We start from the raw sequence: 24960 nt of genomic DNA, 5'->3' as shown, positions 1-24960 counted from the left end.
CAAAATTGTAACAAACGCAAAAAAAAACGCATTGTGAAGTTCAGTTCTGAAACCTAGCAGGTGGAGGTATGCTTCTTCCAGCACATGTCACATTAATCGAAGCATGTCTTACTTCAGTATAGTTGTGAAGCGTAACATCGCCGGCACTTGTTGAGGGTGTAGTCTTCTTCTGTGTGGGGTGGCTTCACGCACCGCCTGAGCCTGTGTGGTTTGAGCAGCGCCTTGGTTGAGGACCAATTTGTGCAACGACTGACATTCTTGTGCCTTACCCATATAGGTTGGTGTTTCTTCAGAGGTGTTGGTGCACGTTAAAGAACCCCAGGTGGTCGAAATTTCTGGAGCCCTTCACTACGGCGTCTCTCATAGCCTTAGTCTCTTTGGGACGTTAAACCCCATAAACCAAACCAAACCAAACCAGAGGTGTTAAGTATGCGAGTATGATTGTCTTCATATCTGTGCTGTGCTTTCTGTTTGCGTTTAAGAAGCTTCTGATGTGCATCTGTGGGGTAGTATGGTTTATGAGGGTCTAACGTTTCAAAGCGACTCAGGCTGTGAGGGACTCTTGTGGGGTAGTATAGTTTCATGTTATAGGGCAAGGTTGGTATGAATGTTTCCTGCCCATTGACTACTCTGCAGGGGAACGTGCTTCAATAGTTGGGGTGGCATGGTAGTTGAGGAGGGCCAAAAACAGATCTTTGCCATTGCTGTACGACTTAATCAGCTTGTGCTTAACAGTCTGTATTGTTTGCACGACCTGCCCAATGGAGCTTCAGGTCGTTTTGTCTAGCTATGGTCAGGACAGTTCTGAGATGGACTTTGTGTTCCTCAGAAGTCCTTGAGTCAACCAGTATGTCATCAAAATACAGCTTCACGATCAAACACCTGGTCAATGGCCTGCTGGAACAGCTCGGGGCTGTCACAAACCCAAACGGTACTTGAAAATGGTAGTGGTCCTAAGGTGTTGCGAATGTGCAAAGCCGTGAACTTGGTTCATCCAAAGTCAATTTCATCCAAAGTGAGTGGTTCATCCAAAGTCAGTCGAAGCTACTGAGGCTTGTTGGTACCTATAGGGACCGGACACAGCTGGACGGGTGATTCCTGCTATCGGTCCGGCAAAATCAACATGAATCCTCGACAATTTTTTCTGCGTTTCTGGCCAGTCGACTGGGGGTGCTGCAGGCGGCATAGACATGTTTTGGACACGAGGGCATTGAGCTGACAACTCTTCAATATCGCGGTGTAATCGCGGCCACCAAAACTTTGACCTTGCCACCGCCTTCATTCCCGACGAGCCTTGATGAGTCTCGTGCAACAATTTTAAAACTCTGTCCCGACCTCAGTGGTTCATCCAAACTCAGTTGAAGCTACTGAGGCTTGTTGATATCTATAGGGAGCAGGCAGCTGGACTGGTGATGCCACCTGTTGACACTTCCCTCGTCGCTGGAATGGGCTGGCACCAGACTGCGCATTGGAGTGCACAGTTTGTCGTTGGTGTCTGCGAGCTTGCTTCGGTGCTTTTAATTTAGGTGGTGTTAGGCGTGATTATGCCTGCCAAATGAAAATGGAAGTGAAGCCTAGGCAGATTTGTAATGTTGGCTGCACTAAAAGCTACGCAAACTCGTTGGACGCTTCTAAGCTGATTTTTTTTCCCCTTTTGGCGCCGCTAAGCTGATTTTTTTTCCTCTTTTGGCGCCGCATTTTGCATACACACTTAAATACATCACTTTTGCTTGTGAAATGCTGATTAAAATGCAAGCTGTGCTTTTTCTCTTGCAATAAAAAGTTGCCAAAAATTCAGGGGGCACTTTGACAATCTGAAGTGTGCGAGGCGAAAACCTTTCCGTGCAACTTTGGCTGGACGGCCGTAGGCACACACAAGGCGGCTATGGGGCGACTTGGATTGGCTGGTCAATGACTACTTGTGACTAGTTAATGACTAAGTAGTCATGATTGGTTATTAACTAGTAATGACTGGTTAAGGACTAACTAACCATGGCTAGCCATTAATGACTGAGTCATGGCTAACCATTAATGACTAAGTAGTCTTGACACCAGTAATGAGTTGTTCAGTCATGACTGGTTGAGTTGTTCAGTCATGACTGGTTGAGTTGTTCAGTCATGACTGGTTAATGAGTTGTTCAGTCATGACTGCTTAATGACTAACTAGTCATGACGGGTTAATGACTAGTCAGTCCTGCCTTGTGCCTAGTAATGACTAGTTATGACTTATAATTCAGATGTAACGGACGGATAGACAGTCATGGCCGCAAGTATGAGCTCTTAAAGGCTTTAGCCTTGATATGTGCACTTTAGGTCCTCAAATGTCATGTTCTCGAGGAAGTCGTATTATGAGCAGCGAAAATCTCAAACTTTGCAACAAAAATCGCGATCGCACCATTTGGGTGGGAAACTGAGGGAAACTCTTCGGAAGCTAGCAAAGGACCTGCACGCATTTGTCTCGTGTGGCATGCACAGGACCTGTCACTAGAGCGTGTCAGCAGTGTCATCAGATCGTGTCTGCACGAAATGTCAATCGTCCATTATCAGATTAATAAAATAGTTGATCAATTAAGTATTTAATTCATTAATAATTAGGTCACTAAGATGATTAAGAGTAAATAAGCACTTTAATCTAACCTGTTCATTGGTTAATTGCTTATATATTAAATGAATAATTAAGCTGAATTACATTCAGTTAAGTCACTGAAATGGTTGACTAGGTAATTGACTAAATTAGCACCAGATTAGTGAATTACTTAGTCATTGGAGATTGAACTGCTCATTTAATTATTTAATTAGTACTTCGGTGTGCTTCTAGACTCTCTAGTAACGGGACCCATGTCTTCAGATGTGGGGAGGGGAATGAGGGGCTCGTTATAAATATGAGAGAAGCCAACAGCCACAGAAACCAAGGAGCACAGGGGATTTTTTCTTAATTAATTTATTTTTGTGGTGTTGATCAATTAAGAATATTACTGATTATGTTGTCGCTTGAAGCTAATTGATTAGAAAAGCAGAAGAAAAAAACAACCACCTGCCACCGGTGGGATCCGAACCCACGACCTCCGAATTACGCGTCCGGTGCTCTACCTCTGAGCTACGGCGACGGCTGTCAAACCTGCTTTCGGGGGTATTTATGTTTACAAATAACCTAACCTTGAGAGTGTTCATCAGCGCCACCCACGTTCGTAAGCGGCGGACGTGGAACGTCCTGAGTTACCGTTGGTGTGACGTAGAACGCCATCTAACGGCGAGGGTGGAAGCTGTGTGAGAACCCTCTTATGCTTCCTATGGCGTCAAGGCTGCCAGAACCGAGGCCCTCGCTAAGCAATTAAGCAAACAAGGGAAGGGGAATGAGGGGCTCGTTATAAATATGAGAGAAGCCAACAGCCACAGAAACCAAGGAGCACAGGGGATTTTTTTTTTAATTAATTTATTTTTTGTGGTGTTGATCAATTAAGAATATTACTGAATATGTTGTCGCTTGAAGCTAATTGATTAGAAAAGCAGAAGAAAAAACAACCACCTGCCGCCGGTGGGATCCGAACCCACGACCTCCGAATTACGCGTCCGGTGCTCTACCTCTGAGCTACGGCAACGGCTGTCAAACCTTTTGCTTTCAGGGGTATTTATGTTTACAAATAACCTAACCTTGAGAGTGTTCATCAGCGCCACCCACGTTCGTAAGCGGCGGACGTGGAACGTCCTGAGTTACCGCTGGTGTGACGTAGAACGCCATCTAACGGCGAGGGTGGAAGCTGTGTGAGAACCCTCTTATGCTTCCTATGGCGTCAAGGCTGCCAGAACCGAGGCCCTCGCTAAGCAATTAAGCAAACAAGGGAAGGATCCCACTGGCGGCAGGTGGTTGTTTTTTCTTCTGCTTTTCTAATCAATTAGCTTCAAGCGACAACATATTCAGTAATATTCTTAATTGATCAACACCACAAAAAATAAATTAATTAAAAATAAATCCCCTGTGCTCCTTGGTTTCTGTGGCTGTTGGCTTCTCTCGTCTTCAGATGTGGTGGAACCGTAGTTGAAGCAAAAACATGACTTAGAAATGGCAAAGGCATAAAATAACGAACACGCAGCAACATAATCGGCAACAGTAAGAGAAATGGTTTCGTATTACCATGCCTAAGCACAGGGTCCATGCGGGTCCTTGAAAACCCTTGAATTCTGGTGTGATGAGGGTTATGGCCGTGGAAAAACGCTAGTATCTTATCTTGTTTGAAATGAGTTCACCGGAACTCCACTTCTGCAGCTTTGATCGCCGTCCCTTTGGCAAGAGCTCTGCATAAACGCAGACGAAGCCCCACTGTCTCCGCCTGATGCCACACATGGCTTCTGTTACTCCGTAACCTGCCCCAAGAGCAAGGTTTGGGTGCGAAGCGAAAAGAGACACAGTGCGAACGCGGTTTGGGCATGGAACCTGGCGCGCCATAAGCGTAGGGAGTCTATGCAGTTGTGACGCAAGTGGTTCACCGGCACACAGCAAGCACGCGTGTGTCGCTCCGCTAACGTAACGTAGTGTTCCTGTATATGCTCCTGCAGGGAGCATATACATATATACAGACTACGTTGCTGCTTGACTGCTGTAGTCGTTGCTAGGCCTAGCCTGTTTCGCACCGAAACCGCAGCCGACGGTGCGTCTAAAGCGGCTAGAGCTGAATGAAAGGTCTGCTTGTGGTACGGCTGGATGTCAGATCCATCAGCTTATAATAAAATAAAGATGTGGTCAAGTTCACAACACTTTCAACAGCGAAGCTTGCAGACGCAGGACAGATGTGAGGTGCAGCTGTGGGTAGAAATGACAAATTTTATGGTATCGCAGTTACCGCTCTTACTAGCAACTCTTTGCTGGTAAACAGCCATCAAGAGAGGTTTATCTTTTACGTTAAAAGTCTGTTGTGTAATAAATGCTAGATACGTGAGATTAAGAAATGTTTATTTAATAAAATGCTGTGTTGCGAAGTCCTTGAAAGAAAAAGTGGGTGGTCCTTGGAAGTCCTTGAAAATCCTTGAATTTCATGGCTGAATACCAGCATGAACCCTGTAAGCATACTTGAGTGCAGCCTTGGAATTTTTCAGTGAACAGCAAGAGAAGTTTGGCACTGCGCTTTTCTCCTCCAATTCAGCCAAGCCATCAAGGACTGCCTTTCTGCATGGAGCAGTTGTTTACTGTCAAGCAGTTTTTATTCAAGCAACGCGTTAGGTGGCTTTTGTGAGCACCCCCGTATTACCGTGAAACTGTCCTTGATTCTGCTGAAACTAATGAAGTTACGTACCATTGTCCCATGAGCACAGCCTTTTTCTTTCCTTTTGGGTAACTGGCGCCGCGGTGGCTCAGTGATTATGGTGCTTGGCTGCTAACCCGAAAGAGGCATGTTCGATCCCGGCCGCGGCGGTGAATTTTGATGGAGGCAAAATTCTAGAGTCCCATGCACTCTGTGATGTCAGTGTACATTAATAGAACCCCAGGTGGCCGAAATTTCTGGAGCCCTTCACTGTGGCGTCCCTCATAGCCTGAGTCACTTTGGGATGTTAAACCCCCACAAAGGAAACCAAACCTTTCGGGTAAACATTCTAGAAGGTGCCTCCCAACTTCGACTGGCACTGGTGCACGGTGCCGTTTATGAACGGCGAATGCGAGCGCAGCAGCATGCTTGAATCGGCTGTCCACACTGGCTTTGCAGGAGCATTTTGCTGCAGTTATGTTCCTTGATGCGTCCAACTGCATGCAGGCAGTAATACGGCATGTAAAATCCGTTTTGTGTATTACAAAGGTTACTCGAAGGAATGAAGTTGCACTTCCAGGTCCAGATTGTAGCTTGGTACATTCAGCTTTGTCTGTGATATGCACTTAACAAATATGTGCGTGACCACACCTTGACACTCGTGCATGTCGTACACATGGCTTGCCTCATAAAGGCAAGTGCTTTTTCGAGATTGCCAGATTGAAAAAACTGCGTGCGATTATTTAAGCTTTGTAAGCCGCACCACAGAACGACGGGCAGAGTTGTTTTCACCGAGTGCAACCGGCTGCGCTGCTCCCTCCTCATTCCTCTGACGAGCGTTTTGCCATGGGTGGCACTGTTCCACTTTGGCGACGGTCCCTATAGCGGGCGACCAGTTGGCTTTGTGGGTTTCTGATTGTGTGTGAACAGTAGTCACTTCTGGCTGCTGATCTCTTGCACATGTTTCTTCGATATTTCCACTGCCTTGCACAAAGAGACGATTTTTTTCAGAGTATGGTCTCACTCCTGAAATAGCCATTCGCGGAGAGCTTCATCGAAGATTGCAACCACCCCGTCGTCTCTGATGAGTCTGTCGCACTTGTCACTGAAGTCGCATTTCTGCGGCTGTTGTTGGTCAGCAACAAAATCGTCATTTGACTGACCTGGCTTCTGTATTATCGAGTTGAACACCGCCGCTGCCTGTACGACGTTCTTGTACGGGCGATATAGCTCGTAAAACTTGTCAAGCATGTATTTCACTGGGTCTTCGTCTTCGTTTTTGGCGGCAGGGTCTGGAGGGAACGTTTGTGTGATGCGACGAGCATGCGGGCCAAGAACATGAAGCCACAATGCCTTCAGCACTGATTTAGGCTTAGTGTTGTACCTACAAGCCAGTTCATATATGGTGAATGCTTCCTGCCATTCTTACCATGTGGCCTGAGGGGTGTCAGCAGGTTCGAAGTGAGCCGGGGGCTGGATGGATACGTTGGGCATGCTTGTTGTTTTAAGGCGGTGCGGGGACAATCTGCTTACACTCCTCCTGAGCACCATGTTATGTCTAGGTTTGTTGTGTTGTGTTAAAAGATGCGGCGGCACGAAGCCGTGAGTGACACACATGACAGGTTTGAGAGGAAAAACCGGCCCCGATTGGCCTAGCCTTTTACTGTCGGATGTGTAGGGGGCGTCAGTGATGATACACAACAACGGAGACATCTAAATATCAGTGCCTTGTTACGACAGTGTGCAAACTTACTGAAAGGAATTCCTGACGGCTTTCTTAGCTAACCCAATGCTGGGCCTGTGTTGCTTATTAGTCAGTGCTTAGCAGGTTTTAGCAGCAAGTGTGGCAGAATATGAATGTTAACTCTTCTGCATGTTGATGATGCATGTGGATGCACAAATAGGAGCTCCTCCATGCATATGGCACCTCTTTGCGAGTGAGCAATGCATAACTTCATGCACACGCGTCTGCTTACCTGCCACTGTGTGTGTGCTTGGCTCCTAGGCGTGTGCCCTTCACGGACCTTATTCGGAATAAATGCACTTGTGTAACAGTTGCCATGTCGGCTGATCATCGCTTCTTAGCAGTCCGTGCAATACAGTTACGGGGTTCATGCTTCAAGTGCATAAATTTACAGTGCGGCTAGTGGTTCCGAACATGCAAAAGATAGCGCAACTGGCCGTTGTTGCAGCAATGCGCGAGGTCCAATATTGAACCCGGTGCCACTGGCCCATTCAGAAACGATGCAGCAAGAAAAAGCCGACAATCATAGATGACTCCCCTACACACATTTAGCGCTAATTTTAACTTCATTGCACGAGTGTGAAGTGTGCTTTGATCCTAGTTCCAGTTGTTTATTCGTGCTGACGTTGCGATAGCAAAGGCGAGTACGAGCACAACAGTTGCGAAGGAGTTTTGCACCTTAGTAACTTTAGGAGGAGATAATAGATACTAGGAAAGGAAAAATTGTACCACCAAAAATGGCGAAAATAGTATTCTCGGTGGGACTTTTTTTTAGATCCGTGGAGAATCTCAGTACGCCCAATCCTCCATGGCCGATTGTTACAGCACGAAGGATATTTATGAAAAGATGTGGCACTGCGTTGGCACAGATTGCGGAGCGATTAAGATTTGGTTTGATTTCTTGGTCTCTTTTTTCGGTTTTTGCGGCTCTGAGCATTATGCTAACGTGTTTCCGATAGGTTGGCGAGGGGCGTCTGCTACTGGGCTTCCACTCTTCGTTTCTTGCTTGGGCTGCCAGGTGCCGATGGATTGGATAATTTGTGGGCTTTTTGACCGAAGGGGCTGTTAAGCAATTGTGTAAACGAACACCTTATGGAGGGCACAGTACAAGATTTCACGTAAACGAGCACATTACAGAGGGCACTTAGACTACTTACATGCTTTCAGTGCAAAAGCACTTTTTGCTTTTTTATTTCTTTTTAAAATTGTTTCTACTTATGCTGACATGTCTGTTCATTAGCATAGTCTTAAGGCAGCACATATACTAGGTTCGCCTTCGCAGTGTTGTTTTGTGGCCAATGGGTTGCCTGCTCACTACGCAATCTGAAAGACTTGGGTTCAAGTCTTGCACCTTGAGAAGAAATCTTATTCTTGTTTGATACTACAGTAACTTCAGGTGGGATTTTGGGGACCACTTCTGCTGGTCAATGCTGACGCAGGGTTGCGTTGCCAATGAGGCACATAATGCTCTTGCATTCATCGAAACGGTCATCCAATTGATGCTGCGAATGGCACCGCTGCCTGGTTGGGCAAAATGCAGTTGCACGTAGTGGTGTTGAATGCTCACTGCGTGGTTGATATGATGCGCGTTTCTGAAGCTCGTGGCATCTCTCTTGCGCTGCGTTCCGAGCACGTGCTTCTGCATGGCGCTGTTTCACCTCGCCGATGGGTGTCCTTAATCCAGCCATACTGATGAACCCAATACGTAGGGGGTGCTGTAGAAAGCTGTTCTTGCGCTGGGTCCAATATGGCATGTTTCCATACTGTGCCCTCTCATTCACTTGCAGCGTCTTGAGCATGGGCTTCTGCGCGGTGCCAAGCTGCCTCGACGATGGGTATGGATGATTCGTTCAAGTTACAGCTCTCAACCCATCTGATCTGCCACTACAGCACTTTGGCTCGCACGTGAGTGATTGGCCGTCAGGCGTATGTGATGTGCTAATGCCGCTATGACGCTTCCTTGTTGCCCCACCTGTCCTGCACAGCATGTGAGCTCCCTTCCTCGCTATCTCCTGCTCTCTTGCTCCCCATCTATGATGATAGTCGTGTAACCGTGGACACGGACCAGACCACAACAGTGACGGCTGATCTTAACCTTGGCATTTTGCCACTAACATCTGCACTGCAACACAGAAATGCGTTTGGCCCGTTGCAAAGGGCTAACATGATATTAAGGCGGTTTACGGGAGAATACAGCTTAAGGCGAGGTGCCTGCTCTATCTGCAATAACGCCGTGCTTGAGCAATGCTGGTGCGCAGTGTCCAGGCGGCACTGCACTACCGAAAACTTCCCCCGTCAGTCGCTTGGGTCGCGACAAAAGAATGACCAGCGTTTCTCTCCGCGCCCTTGACATGGCCCAGTCCATGTCGAGTGCCCATGTCAGGCCCAGCATGCGCTACGCGGCTTAGGCAGGGTGCGGACGCTCGAGCCTTGACACATGCTCGTTCAAAAGGCATTATTAAAGCACTGGTGTGCTACTTATTGAGAGCAGCTAACTCCGCTTTCTAGGCATTCTTTTATGGCGCTGCGCTCAGCACGGGAAGAGATTGCAGGTTGCCTATTGGAGATCATCTAGTAAGCCGAAATGTCGAGATGCCTAATGGTAGTTTGCCGAGTACGTATTGCGCTAGCCAAGCTCTGCGCCATTTTGGCGAGGTGGTGGGGGTGGTGTAACACGTTTACTAAAGCCTAAATTTTTGTTAGGCGTTCAACAGGTCCTGGGCCAAGGAGACGAGGGTGCGTCAGGTCCAGGGAGGCGAGCCAGATGGGCCATGGTTGGGGTGGGGGGAAAGGTTAAGAGGGCTCTTTCGTGAAAGGCACGCAGAGATGCCTGCGAGTCAGTATAGACAAGCATCATGTTTGTAAACAAAGGTGGTGCTGCAGTCGGCAGCGACGCGGGGTGTAGGCAAATACGTAGCATGCCCAGCACGTTTTTCAGCCTGTTCGCCAGACGGAATTACCTGGCAAAGCGCTGCATCGGCTTCCTTCTTCGCTCCTGTATTTGGCAGCAATGCCGTGGCTTCAGTGGTTTACTACGTTCACTTATTCGACTACGTTGATTTATTGAATGAAACTGAGAAACCACGAGGTATAAAGGCAAACTAATCGTCTGCAGTCTCAACATCTGGGCCGATACAGCATACCTGATCGCTAAGTGCAAGAAGGATGACGGGATGCACAACGCGAGGCAGTTTTTTCACATGATGAACCTTTGTGATGTGCTTCCTGTTTTCGTCAAGCCATGTCAGTGCGGAGAACGCGGAATTTACGGGGCACTGAAGTCATACAGTTACTTTGAATAAGGCCTTTTTTGTTTGCTTGGCTTTAAGACAGCTTGATGTGAATGGTGTCTCGGGACCATGGTCTTGCCGGCATGAGGACGAAGCAGGCAGAGTACGGAGGGAAGCCTTCAGGAGTCGCAGCAAACTTGAGAGTTTATTTACATTATTTACAGTATAAACAGAGGGACCAAAGGTCAGGAAACAAGCTCTCGACAAACAACAGTTTGCGGCTTAAATACGCTTAAATACCTTAAATTCTCAGCTAGGGAATCCGGTCACTGGTTGAGTGTCCACTGGGCCTTGATCCTGTACATAAGCTCCGCCCTCCCCACGTGACCTCACACACACCACAGAAACATGCACACGCTAGGAGGAGTCCCGGCGCCTTGCCATCGCGGACGGCGTGGTTTCTTGTAGGCCGACCAGGCCCAAAGGTCGTTGGCTCCTGTGTGGCGATCCTGCCGTTGGAAACATGAGGTCTGATGGCTCGCACCGGAGGACTCTTCACGAGGGAGGGACAAATCAGCCGTGACCACCCCCGCTTTGTCTGGCCACTCAGGTACAAGCGGGCAGTGGGTTGGCGCCACGGTCGCCGCCACTCTGGTCTCCTTCGTCGGTCCCCGGGAATGCGCAATCCAGTAGAAGTGCCGCACTCAGCCTCACCGGCGAAGGGGATTAGACGCCTTTGTTCACGACGACACCGACTCCAGAAGCACCCCTACGCCAGCGTTCCTTGCATTTTCTCCGAAAAACAGCGCCTTTGATCCGCGTAGCCCGATGGCGTCAGCCCGGCTCGCCTGTCTCCGCTGGCTGGGCCCCCGATCACAACAAGCTGCACAAGTGCATACGTAAAAGTTGTCCTTGAACTTCCTGTGAAATGTACATTTGCTCTGCAGAGCTAAATATTTTAAGTCATTCTGCTTATTGTATAATTTGTATTCAAGTGCGTGCCTTATCCTGCTTGATCAGTGGCTTTTGGTCTGGTATTGCTGTTTTTGCCAGGTTATGATCGACCTGCAATGGTAAAATTCAGGTAATATGTGAAATGACACTGGGTCATTTCCGAGATCTTAGGGATGTTTAATCGTTTTCTACTTCAAACGTCGCGCTAAGTGGCCCGATGAATGCTGAAGGCGACTGGCAGCAGCTGTTTCTTTTTTTTTAGCACGAAGAGATGCCCGGGTCGTAGTCTGGGTGATTGCCATTTGAAAACAGTCTCTTGCGTTCAACTTACGATTACAAGCACAGGGAATGTCGCGTCTAAACTTCTCGTAATAAGAGCCCGACAGAACGCGAAGGAACTGCAGGTGTTGATTCTTGCACTGTTCGCCGCGCAACCGAAGAGCAACCATGTGTATTAAGATACGCAGACTATCATATTTCGATGCACAAATGCAATACTAGCCGCACAGCCAATCCGTCACCAAACTTTTCCCACTCAACGGCCGCTGCAAATCGCTTTGGCCCATATCTAAATGCGATAAACTTGAGGAAACTTGTGCCGCTGCCTTTCTTCAGCATTGCAATTCAACCACCCGCACAACTCGCCGGAATATTGTGAAATGCGTTCAAAAACTCGCAAGCGTGGCATACCCAAGGCACACGGTACTGCCTTTTGTGTACACGACGAAAGTCACTGCTGACTCCAGCGCTGCCACATCCGCGTGACATCGCGGCTTGACGCTTGGCTATAGACAACGTATGCAGGGGCGGGATTAAGGTGGCGAAGTGTGTGATGACGTTGGCGATCCCGTGCATTTCTAGGGCAAGAGGAGGGTGGGGAGGTGTATGGACCGGTTGTGTGAGTGCTAGTTGCAGAGAGGGAAGGGTGAAGGAAGAAGGCTGCTGTGGAGCCCAAGGTTTCCGTGAGGCAGGCGTCTGTGTCGGCCACCACCGCAGTGTCCAAGGGTGGCTTGTAGTTGTATGCTTATGCTTGGCAGTGGCCTGCATGTGTGTGTGCGGACATGTTGCGTGGAATAGGTGTGAAGCAGAGGTTAGGGGGTACATCGGAGACTGTGGTGGGTCTGGAAAAGAGATGGGTGCCTGGGGAGTCTGGGTTAGTATCCACCACCCAGCTGGTGAGCTGGACAGGTGGATGATTAGTCTCTCCCAGTGCATGTTGAGGGCTTCAATGGGATGGAAAAGGCCTGTTCTGTACAGAGCGTCTGTAGAAGCCTGAGGGGGGAATCCTAGTGTTGCTTTGTATAATGTATTGAGGACCTGGATTAGTTTGTTTTATTGTGTGCCAGTAAGGGGGCAGTAAAAGATGTAATACAGAACTTCGTTCAGGCCCAGCGTTTGAGCAAGGCTGCCGGCATGCATTTTGGAGAGCCTGGCATGTTTTAAGACTACGCGGCGAAGTGTGTGATTGAGTGGCGTGTGCGTATTGACTGATTGATGGCAGAAGTGAAAGTGATGGAAGTTAGAAGCTTAGCCAGGTCACAACAAGAGTTGACACAGGGGATGCGCTGTCCAGCGAGGATGAGGGAGATAGTTCATCGTCCGTTGATATTAAAGGACCCCTGACCAGGGTCCGGACATTTTTGAAAAACAAGCCCACTGCATAGATGAGGCATCGAAGATAACCTCTGCAAAATACTAGAGCCATGCACGCCCCGAAAAGGTGCAAAAATTCAAATCAAAGCCCTTCGTTCTTTCCTTCAACAAAAATGTCCCTGCCCCACTACTCTGAACCCCCTTGACGTCATGGGGGTTACTTTCGCTAAAGGCACTCCATTGGTGCATCATTCTGACTGACGGGAGAAGGTTGGGCGTAGCCTTGGCGTCGCGTCGTCTGCACGCTTTCCTCAGCGCCTTTTGTTTTGGCACATGCCTACAAACCCGCATGAAGGAACAAAAAAAAAACTGCGGAGGGAGCGTGCGGCGACAGCCTTGAACCCTAGCCATAAAAAGTAAAAAAATAGTAAAACTGAGTTGGTTCGCCCCCCCCCCCCTCCCCCCCTTCCACCGTGATCACGTCACGAGACGCTCTGCGTGCGCGCTCCCTTCTCAGTTTTTTTTCTTCTATGCAAGCCCCCAAAACAAGGTTTTAATTACTAGTGCAGCAGAGCCTTTCTCTCGCTCGCCCACTTGACCGCTCCGCACACACACCGCTTATCCTTCGTGCTTCTTGCGTATGCCTTGACTCCAATGAATGACATGGGCTTTGGAGCGGAGAAAAGACACAAACACACAGAACACAAACATACATGGAGAAAAGCAAACGGGCGGTTGCCGAGTCCGCGCTTCGCCGTGTGTTTCGAACACAACCGACTTCCGCCCCTCTGCTCGTGAAACGTTGGGGTGGCCTAAAAAAAAATGAAAAGGTGGCTCACTAACTAGGAATGACAAACAGATGTATGAAAGGATGCGCTCGCTAACAAGTCTAGCGGCGAAACACCGCGAGGAGACCCAAAGAGCAAAACAGAGAGGGTGTTAGGAAACCCGCAGCGCCCCCCCCCCTCTCGAATAGTCCCAGTAGCAAAAACCAAGAAAAGAATTCTATTGAAGGCGGGACCACACCTCCGGCTAACATTGGAGAAGGAAGGAGTGATTTTGCCTTGCCGAGCCTACTCGACGAGGAGTGGGAGAGAAAAATCTCGAGGAGGGAACGGAAGGAGAGGAGGCTGGCTCCAAGAGAGGTAGAGAGTGTTTTTGACCAGAGGGTGGCCACGGGCCCTTTAAGGCGAAAGCCTTTAATGCCTCATGCTGTCGTTAGCAATCCGTGTCGGCAGCCATGTCCGCATCCGTGTCGGCAGCCGTATCGACAGATGTGTCCGCGTTTTGACGGGTGTCCACAGAGATATGTGAGACATTTACTACTGTTACGTTCGGTATTTCGAGCGTGTCTTACTCGGTCTTTCGGACGGGGAGCAGTGCCTGGCGGGTGGTGCCTCGGCAAAGTTTCCCGCAGTTTGTCCGACAGAGGAGTCACAGATTCAAAGTCATGGACAGGGACTACGCGCTCATTGCATGGGGTGGCGGCGACGCATATGACTACGACCACTACGACTAGCTGGCAGAGCCGGCTCTCGTCCCGATAGCCTGGCGGGTCGTGCCTTGACTTCGTTCAGAGAGTAAGCTGCTCAGCTCTGATTTGGACGGGACGAGCGGGCCTCTTTTTAAGGGGTCTCCCCGACCCCGCAGGTATTGTCCCAGGGGATAAGGGGTAGGGGGAGAGTGATTAGGCTCCCTCGCTGCACGCTCTCCCCCCCGCTGCTTCTTGCGCCATCTAGCCTACGCTGCCGTTACTGTGTGCACCGCTGATGCCGCCACCTCTCGTGCATGAGCGCAAGAGCGTTCACGTTCAGTCTGGGAAAAAGTCACTGTTCACATCACAAATCACAACATGATGTCCACATATTCTAGAGCGCTGTATCAATAGTAAATAAAGTCGTCCTTTTGTGGCTTCACAACCAGCCTGCGAGGTCTAGTCGATGGTGTTATCAGCGCAGTCCTGGTGGATCGTAAGAAATCTTCTGCGTCGAAGAATTCTCCGCTGCCACTTTCGCAGCTGGCACAATCGTTATCGTGTGCACTATTTGCTACCCGCGTTTGCACTTCTTTCTGTCGCCGGTTCAGGGTCGTGTCTTTCACGGGCACGATCACCATCATCACAATCACTGGCACTGTTTCTTTGCTGAAGTCGATTGGTACCGTCCGCTGATTCCGCTCTCGCTGCTCCTTCCGCCGTCGGCCCATAGCCGTGTTTTTCGCGATCACAATCACTGTCAATATCACTGAAAACACACTCTGCTTTCCTGCTGTAGTCGCTTGCTAGCCCCATCTGCTGACCTCGCCGTTGCCTGTGCTGTCTTCGTTGCTGGCGTGGTCTCTTTTGCGGGTTTAGTCTGACCCCTGGGCTCATCGTTGAGCCCAGTGCTGCTGCTTGCTTTCGGAAAATCGTCCTCGGCGATTATTCGAGTAACGTACGGTTTAAGTCGTTCCACGTTTACGATATCCCGTTTCCCTTGTTTAGACTCTACCTCCCAATCAATCTCAGAGGTCCGTCTCACTATCCGAAATGAACCGTTATAAGGGTGAAGAAACTTCGTAGTCTTCCCGCGTTTTGCGGTTGGCATTCGAATGTGAACTAAATCCAGCAGAGTAGTAATTTGGGCCAGTTGGTAGTTCATGATGAGGAGCGCAAAAAAACACAAAGACAAAGTGGAGACGTGGACGGGACAAGCGCTAACTTTCAATAACTTTATTGAAGTGCGGGAAAGGAACCTAGTGGGGCTGCCGCGCATGCGCTAAACCTCTTGTCTCCCAAACTTGCTGTTGTTAAACCCTGAGGCGAGTGTGCAGAAGGTGGTGAAGGCATACATGGTTCAAAATAGTTAAGATTATACATATTATGATAACAAAAATCGATGTTCTTTTGGAGTCATGTGCACTGAGGGCGTGCTGATGCATAGATCGTTCTGAGCGATCTTAGCGGCTTCACACAGCTCATGTTCGAGCCTACCTTGATGCCTCCCGATTACCGAGGTGCTTTTCAGCAGCGGTAGACATTTGCAGTCCTTGCAATGGGGTGGGAGGCCTTTATCTAGTGAATTGGCGTGCTCCCTCAATCTGTCGTTTAGACAGCGACCTGTCTGGCCGATATAGACTTGACCACAGCTCAGAGGGATATGATAAATAACGCCTTCTTTACAGGGAACAAAACTTTCTTCGTGCTTCTTATTGCATTTAGGTTTCTTTTGACGCTCACCAGTCACCATGGGACATAACTTGGATAGCTTGCATGGCGCCTTGAAGATAATATTAACCTGGAATTTAGCCGCAATTCTCATCAGATTATGCGACACGCGATGCACGTAAGGCATGACAGGAAGCTTTTGCTCATTCGTTCCTTCGTGCGCCTTTGCAAGGGTGTTTTCATCTTCTGTATCAGCGTTTCTGCCACAGCTACGGTCATTTCGGTGGGGTAGCCAGAACTACCTAAACGCTCCACTTGGGTGTGGAAACTGTTTTGTTTTATGGTGGCAAGACTTCAAAAGCGCTGCACGAAGACATGATGTAGCTATCCCTCTTTTGACTAACTTGGAGTGAGCTGAGTCAAAAGGAAGCAATGCCTTTTTAGAACGTGGTGTGTACACCCAGCACACATGTCCAGGGTCATTAAAAAACAAGTGAATGTCTAAAAACTGTAACGACTCAGATTGAGGTAGTTCAAGGGTAAATTTTAGGCTTGTCGAGCACCTGTTAAAAACATCTAAAATCGAGGTAGCAAAGAGGTGTAAAGTGTCCCCCGGCTTCACGTGAACAAGAACAAGAAAGTCATCAACGTATCTACAAACTTTTACAACAGGTAGGTCGTTAAGATTGTCTAGAATCAAGGAATCTAATTTAGCTAGATAAATTTCACATAATACAGGTGCAATACGAGAACCAATGCATATGCCGTCCTTCTGCAAAAAACAAACATCTCGGTACCTCACCAAAGTACAACTTAAGTAACAGTCCAGCAGTTCCAAAAAGGCTTCCACTGTAATGCCACAGGAGTTCTGGAAAGCCACGGTGTCAGTCCTATCAATAACTTCACTGACGGCTGTCAAGAGTTCCCCACGAGGTACAGAGTAGAAGAGGTCCTCCACATCTACTGAAAAGGTGCAGTTCGCTCCAGGAAGACCATCCATGAGCTGTTCAACCAAACGGTCTGCACTTGCAATCTTGTAGGGATCGTCCACATTAAGGCTGTTCAAGTGTGGCAAGAGGAACCTGCTGACGTGTTCCTGCCAGCTGCCCCTTTCGGACACGATTGCCCTAAAAGGACAAAGCGGTTTGTGTGTCTTGGCAGCGAAAAATAGTTTCAGGACATCGACCTTGGTGGCACGAACACGTTTGGCAAGTGAATCAAGGCTGAGCTCCTCAAGCAGAGAGAGTGCTTTTGATTTCGCTCTTCCTGGCCGCATACCTGCTGGCTTGAAATTCTTGCTTACAGCCTGCGTGGCCTTTTCCTCGTATAAGCCCTGCGGCATGACAGTAAAGCCGCCCTCCTTGTCAGATAAGAGGAGTGACAAGCCGGAGTCCTGGAAATGGCTAGTAATGTCACGTAGGATAGGACGACCACCTTTCTTCCTGGGGTATGTTCTTTGCAATGCGTCAATGCCCTCTGAAATGCAGCGTGCCTTCACCTCTACTGGTGCTTTGCTAGCTATGTTATCAACAGTTGCTAAAAGAGTTACCTTGTCACCTGGGTCTTCCAAGCTAAACTTAGGACCTCTGTCCAGAACGCGTTGAACTTTGTTTGGGAGTGAAACATCGCCCAAGGTGTTCACTGGAACGATGCCAGCTTTCTTCTTGTTTGGCTTAGGCAAATTGCGGATAACTGTCTTCCAAAGGAATTCTGTTGCCTCTTCAGCCGTTTTCCTGTCGCTCAGTGACTTTATTTATCGCTCAGTGACTAACCATTCTGACCAAGAATCCCTTCAGGCAGACCTGCGCCATGTGCAAGACTGGTGCTCCCAGTGGATGATGATGCTCAACTCTAACAAATGCAAGTGCATGTCCTTTCACCGCCGTCGAAATCCTCTTGTTTTCAAATACACAGTCTGCAATTCCCCAGTTGACCTCGTCCAGTCATATACTTAGGAGTCACCATTTCTAATGATTTATCTTGGCGTTTGCACGTGACTAACCTGATATCATCTGCTAATAAAACACTAGGTTTCTTAAAACGTCACCTACGGGAAGCCCCACCACACGTAAGACTAAAAGCGTACATCTCATTCGTTAGAACTAAACTTGAATACACATCACCCATCTGGAGCCCTCATCAAGAATATTTAACACACGCTATCGAAGCTGTTCAAAACAGGGCTATCAGATTCATTCACTCCTCATACTCGTACGACGTGAGCATATCATCCCTCAAATCTCAGTCAGGTCTAGCTAATCTTTCTACTCGCCGTCGCATAGCCAGTCTTGTCCTGTTTCACAAGTTCTTTTATTCACCACTAAAACAAGAACCATACATTTGCGCACTTCCACAACGCAGGTCCCATCGCATCGGTCATTCTCTTCAAGTTTTGCGTCCACGTGGCCGTACCACTGTTTTTGCCAACTCATTTTTTTCTTGTGCAGCAGCTGACTGGAACGGCCTTCCCCATAATATTGCTGCCATAACATGTTCATCATCATTTTCAAGCACTGTTGATTCCTGCATTTTCTAAACTCCACCCCCTTATGTAACACCCTGGAAAAGGGTCTTTAAGGAAAATAAAGTGAAGTGAAGTGAAGTGTACTCTTTGAAGCGCTGTTTCCCAGAAAAGCCAAGGCCGCACCACTTCAAGCTAGCCATCCGAAGCCACTCCAGCAAGAACCGCACTTGGCGCCAACATTCAGATTTTATGATTTTGCAGATTCTTTTCCAATGCCCGAGTGAAGGTAGCAACACCCCGAACAAAAGAGCGATACCCAGGGGACACTGACCTTTTCTGACGCAGAAGGCGAGGTAGCGGGCCTTGCACGTTGAAGAGGCAATGAGACTAGTACAAATGGAACACTGCTCGCTAGGGCGTAGGGAACGCAAAAAAGAGCCCAATGGAGAAGAAATATAATTCAGCAGAGTAGTAATTTGGACCTGTTGGTAGTTCATGATGAGGAAGTTAGAGCACAAAAAAACACAAAGACAAAGTGGAGACGTGGACGGGACAAGCGCTAACTTTCAACAACTGCTTTATTGAAGTTTGGGAGACGAGGTTTTTAGCGCATGCGCGGCGGCCCTGCTAGGTTCCCTTCCCGCAACTTCAATAAAGCAGTTGTTGAAAGTTAGCACTTGTCCCGTCCACGTCTCCACTTTGTCTTTGTGTTTTTTTGCGCTCTAACTTCCTCATCATGAACTAAATCCCCTGGGGCGAAGCTCTGTGTTCGTCGTCTGGCGTTGTAACGTATCTTGCTGTTTTTCTTGCTCTTGAGCTCACGGTTTCGTACCAGCTCTCTGGCCTCTTCCCAGTGCGCGGCTACGTTGTCCACGTTGGTTCTGGTCTCTTGCGGGAGCCCTAGTGCAGTGTCAATGGGCAAAGTTGGTTCTCTGCCATGGAGAAGGAAGAATGGGGAGTATCCAGTTGTTTCGTGTATTGAAGAGTTGTACGCAAAGATGACGTACTGTAGAAACTGGTCCCAATCTCGGTGATGGGCGGAGACGTACTTGCTGATCATGACTGCAACTGTTTGGTTGAATCTCTCGCAGAGGCCGTTGGTTTGTGGATGGTATGTTGTGGTGCGGGCGTGGTTAGTACTTGTCAGCCGGAAGAGTTCTTCCATCATTTCCGTAGTGAAATGACGTCCCCGATCGGTGATGACGCGTTCCGGTGCACCATGCCTTAAGACCATTGAGTCCATGAAGGCCTTTGCTGCGCAGGCTGCCGTTGTCTCAGGTGTGGCCACTGCTTCTACCCATTTCGTGTAGTAGTCTATCATAACGATTATGTATTTGTTGCCGTCTTGGGATTCTGTTAGCGGGCCCACAAAATCCATTCCAACTTGCTGAAATGGGTACATAGTGGGGGGAAGCAGTTGTAGTTCGCCTGCTGGCTTCATATTAGTAGTGTTTCTTGTTTGACAGTCGGCGCAGGACTGGACGTAGTGTGCAATCTTGGTGAACATTTTTGGCCAGAAATATCGCTGGCGGATTTTCTTCAGTGTCCGTGTTACCCCTAGGTGACTGGCCGTGACGTCGTCGTGGCACGCGGCTAAGATTTTGCGTCGTAGGCTTCTTGGCCCAGCAAGTGCCAGTCTTTCCTCAGTAAATCCCTTGGCCCTTCTGTATAGTATGCCGTTCACGAGGGAAAAAGGTCCTGCGATCTTCTTCACCCTCTTTCCCGCTGGTTGATCTGGCTCCCAGAGGTACTTGATGATTGGCTGTAAGAACGGGTCCTGGAGCTGCAGCTTCCCAATGTCCTCTTGAGACACCACGAAGAGCGGAAACTCCTCTTCGTCTTCGGGTGCAGGTTCGTAAGGCAATCTAGATAATGCGTCGGCGTTCATATTCTTTGTTCCCGGTCGGTGTCTTAGCGTGAGGTTGAACTCCTGCAGCAGCAGGCTCCATCGGATGAGGCGTCCATTTGGGTTCTTGACTGACATTATCCATGTGAGGCTAGCTTGATCCGTGACAACTGTAACTGGTGAGCCGAATATGTACGGTCAGAACTGCTTTGTGGCGTATACAACAGCCAAGCATTCTTGTTCTGTCGTGCTGAAGTTCGCCTCTGCTTTGTTTAAGTGACGACTAGCGTATCCGATATCAAACTCTTCTCCGTGGTCTTTCTGCACCAACACTGCGCCGATCCCGTAGCCGCAGGCGTCAGTATGGAGCTTGATGGGCAGTGTGGGATCGAATAGTCAGAGGACTGGGTCGCTGGTTAGCCGGGTCTTCAATGTGTCAAAAGATTCCGGGCACTCCGGAGTCCATGTGAACTTTGTGTCCATCTTGGTGATCTCGTTCGTGCAACACGTGCAAAGTCCTTGACGAACCTCCGGTAGTACCCGCATAAGCTTAGTTAACTTCGAACCTGTTTTCGGCTTGTAGGAGCTTTTGTTTCACTGATGGCGCAAATGTTATCTGGGTCCGGACGAATGGTGTGTCCTTTGATGATGTGGCCAAGGTAACGGATGCTGCTGAAAGCTATGTTGCATTTGTTTGGCTGAAGTCGGAGTCCTGCTTCGTCTAGGGATTGGAAAATCTCACGCAGGTCTTGCAAATGTCCCTCTAATGTTCGGGAAAATACAACGATGTCGTCTAGATATGCCAGACAGATCTTCCACAGTTGGTGTGCCAGACATTGTTTATCGTGCACTGGAACGTTGCGTGGGCGTTGCACAAACCGAATGGTACCACATTGAACTCGTAGAGTCCGGTTCCTGTAGCAAACGCAGTCTTTTCTTTATCCTATTCCTTAATTAGAACCTGCCAGTAACCGGATGCCAAATCTAGCGTGGAAAAAAATTTAGCTCCCTGTAGTTTGTTCAACCCACTCATCTTTCTTGGTAATGGTGTTAACCTTGCGGAAGTCAACGCAAAACCGCCATGATCCATCGCGCTTGCGTACTAGTACTACCGGTGATGACCAGGCACTTGAAGCCCGAATAACCCCCTTTTCCAGCATCTCGGCGACCTGATCATCAATGACCTTTCGCTCATATGCGGAGTATCGGTAGGGATTCTGGTGGATTGGGCGGTCGGTCGCGGTGTTGATTTCGTGCTCTGCGATGTTTGTGCACCCGATGGGACCCCGTTTTGTAGAAAAGATGTGCCCGCATTCTTTTATCAGGTCCTGGAACTTCTGTCTGGCCTCAGGCGGCAGCTCTTCGCCCAGCCGGATATCTTGACTCATGTCTGTTTGATTGCTGGGCAGAGAAATGCTGAGGGCTGTCTTGCTGATGGTGGTGGCTCGTCCGATAGTTGTACCCTTTGGTACTGTGAGAGAGGTGCTGTCCGGGTTGGCAACGCGGACGTAAACTTTCTGGTTGTCAACGGCCGTCAGACTCCGTGCAACACTAGGTCTTAATGTCTGTTTTTGCTGAGTGAACGTTTCGACAAAGTACGGCCCGTAAGTTGCGATCCGTACTGCGACAGTAGCCTCGGTTCTGGGCGGCGGATTGAATTCCTCTAGACACTGTACACGTGCCGTGTCAGGTGAGTCGCGGGTACAGTCTTGATCGAGGTGTGGCACCAATTGTCGTCTCTGCAGGGTAATCTTTTTCTGTGGGAAATCGAGCACCATTTGGGTGGCTTGGCAGAATGGCAGCCCGCACAGCACATCATGTGAGAAATTTGGGAGCACTACAAATGTTGCCTTCATTAACCTCCGCTCTGATTATAATCCCCAGGTCTATTTCTCCGCATGATTGTACTAACTCTCCCTTCACTGCACGCACGAGAGTGCCAGACGGTCGGATGGGCTTCCTCAGTCGAGCAGCTAGGGCTGCTGAGATAACATTCACAACGGCTCCGGTGTCTATTATTACCTGGACATCAAGCTCTTCCATCGTGGCAGGAACTGTGATGAGCTGCGTCTGGTGGAATGTCGCGTAAACCGAGTCCTCATGTTTGCCACCGGGTCGGACTGCAGGACCCAGCTCTACCGGTTTCCCGACTGGTGCGGGGCCGGAGCTTGCTGTGCCTGGTTCTCTGGGCATTGGCGCATGATGTGCCCGACTCGGTTGCACCAGAAGCAAACCACTTGCCCTCCCTGCGTCCTTGAGCCACGTGGCGGGAACGGTCGATGGTCACGTTGCCCGAGGCGATCTACAGCTGCAGTCAAGGCGCGCAGGGTCTCTTGCATGGCTTCTAAAACAGCATCTGTGCCCTTGTTTTGAGTGCTTTCATGACGGCCCGGTGCGTAGAGGACCTGTGGTGGGGTCCCTGCAGCATGAAGGGATGTTGCGAGGTCTTGGATTGCCGGGTGCCCGGTTGGGATACCTGGCAGTGGACGTGTCGGCATAGCCATAAGGGCGTGGCGTGCCATGGCTCATACGTGTGTCAGGCGCTGCAGGTGCTCTAGGAATTCCTGCGTGGAGCTAGGACTAGAAATGGCTACGTGTTCCATCATTTCCGGTCGCAAGCCCTGGAGTAGGTACTGAAGCTTCTCGGCATCTGTCATTGCCGCATTGGCCCATCCACATAGCTGCAGGACCCCAGCCACATACTGCTGTGGCGTCTCCCCTTGCTGCTGCTTGCGTTCCTGTAGGTGAATGTACGCCCATTCTTGTACATGCGCGCCTGCAAAGGTGGCACGTAGTGCCTTTTTCCACTCTGACCATGTGTCCGGTGTTTTTTCCTGGAGTGCCGTCACGTACCAGGCCCGGGCAACGTCCGCGAGAGCAAACACTAGATTGTCCGCTTTCTGTTCGTCTGTCCATGCTAGGGATCGCCCGTACCGCTCATATATATGGAGCCAATCCTCTAGGTCTTCATTGGCTGTCCCTTTAAACACTGGAGGCGGCACCCTCATTGACGGCATGTTGTGCTGATCGTTCATCTTTGGTTCGCCGTTGGCGGGAATGACGCGGTTTCTCAAGATTCTTTGCGCTGTAAACATCAGCTACTTCCTATTTTTTTGTGCCGCGATGGTTTTCTCGCAAAGCGCGAATAGGTCGTTGAAGCGCTCGTCCAAATTGCGGCTTTTTTCGTCTCCTTCAAAGCGCATCCTGTACTCGAACCCTAACTTTTGCGCAGCTGCGTTTCGACGGTCTCGGCGAGCGGTTGCCTTCCCTACTTTCTTCTTTTCCATAGCGGGGATCTTGGAGCACCTCCACCACTTGTTACGTTCGGTATTTGGAGCGTGTCTTACTCGGTCTTTCAGACTGGGGAGCAGTGCCTGGCGGGTGGTGCCTCGGCAAAGTTTCCCACAGTTCGTCCGACAGAGGAGTCACAGATTCAAAGTCATGGACAGGGACTACGCGCTCATTGCATGGGGTGGCGGTGACACGTACGACTACGACCACTACGACTAGCTGGCGGAGCCGGCTCTCGTCCCGATAGCCTGGCGGGTCGTGCCTCGACTTCGTTCAGAGAGTAAGCTGCTCAGCTCTGATTTGGACGGGACGAGCGGGCCTCTTTTTAAGTGGTCTCCCCGACCCCGCAAGTATTGTCCCAGGGGATAAGGGGAAGGGGGAGAGTGATAAGGCTCCCTCGCTGCACGCTCTCCCGCCCGCTGCTGCTTGCGCCATCTAGCGTACGCTGCCGTTACTGTGTGCGCCGCTGATGCCGCCACCGCTCGTGCATGAGCACAAGCCTCTCATTTTATTCTCGCTACACTACGTAATTTCCTTTCCTCAAATACAATTTTCAGTTTCTTCATTACAGCCCCTCTTTCTTCTTTCACTACCACTTCCTCCCTTCCTGTACGGTGCGGTTCGTGTGTCCACCGAGATGACAGAATTACAGCGCCATTTCCTTTCCTCAAAAAGCGTTGCGTTCAAAGGGCAAGGCATCGTGCCGAACGGATGGTGGCGTTCCGTGGACTCCCTGGCAGCGCTACAACAAACGCTGTCGTGTTCCGCCCCTAAAGGCAAGCTTAAGTGCCATTAATTAGCTGTCAATTAGTGCTGAGTGATTAATTAGTAATTATTCATTAATTAGTAATTTGTCATTACTTCGTCAGCAATTATGCATGATGTCATCCAGTGGTGACGTCACCAGTGTCACATAGACAAAGTGGTGCGGAAAACGCTTTCGCCTCTACGCACTTTAGACAGTCAATGTGCCCCCTGAATTATTACTGCGTGCTATGAGTAGAAGTTTGGATCGCTCCGAAGTGGGCTGCAGGCCCGCTTGGGAGAGGTATGTGGAAATAGTGTTAAGTACCTGTTAGACTGTGATTTGGGCCTCTCCCAATGAGCCAGTGGTGACCCACAAGGTGAGTTCGTCTGCGTAGAAGAGGAAATGACGGCCGAGAATATCAGCTAGGACAAGCTTTGCGGATCAATTTATGCTGCGTTCTAGTTGCATTTATCTAAGCCGTATATATACTATCAGGGAACCTGCACACTACCGTAGGCAAGAAACAGCGTAGCAGGTGCCTTTTTCTTAATCAAATGCAGAAGCAACAATTCTGCCAAATATACGTGTGCAACTTCTGAGCCAGAACAACTTTGCTGCCAGCAGATTGGGTCCTGAAAAGGGTGTTGGGGTTAGAGTACAGGTCACCGAGCGTTCATGCCACGTACAAGATCTCAAAAGAGAGCCAAT

At 49.3% G+C, this 24960-nt stretch overlaps 1 protein-coding gene across 17 annotated transcripts in view; it reads left to right on the top strand.

Annotated features, from left to right (window-relative positions):
* Positions 1–24960, top strand: part of LOC149351514 (uncharacterized) — a 77675-nt gene that overhangs the window by 14882 nt on the left and 37833 nt on the right. For 14 of the 17 annotated variants that reach the window (XM_089580873.1, XM_089580869.1, XM_089580868.1 and 11 more), the window contains one exon: positions 8769–8886. The exons of 1 other annotated variant lie outside the window; for it this stretch is intronic. In XM_089580873.1, coding sequence (XP_089436999.1) covers positions 8813–8886 — 74 coding nt within the window. In that variant the 5' untranslated portion in view covers positions 8769–8812. Of the gene's footprint in view, positions 1–8768; positions 8887–23572; positions 23785–24960 lie in introns of those variants that run through there. 2 more of the 17 variants (XM_089580875.1, XM_089580861.1) reach the window with 1 other exon arrangement.

Source organism: Amblyomma mixtum, chromosome 3, assembly GCF_055824585.1.
Source record: "Amblyomma mixtum isolate Tamu chromosome 3, ASM5582458v1, whole genome shotgun sequence".
Taxonomy (NCBI): domain Eukaryota; kingdom Metazoa; phylum Arthropoda; class Arachnida; order Ixodida; family Ixodidae; genus Amblyomma; species Amblyomma mixtum.
Note: the sequence above shows the minus strand (reverse complement) of the source record. Positions and strands in the feature narration are given on the sequence as shown.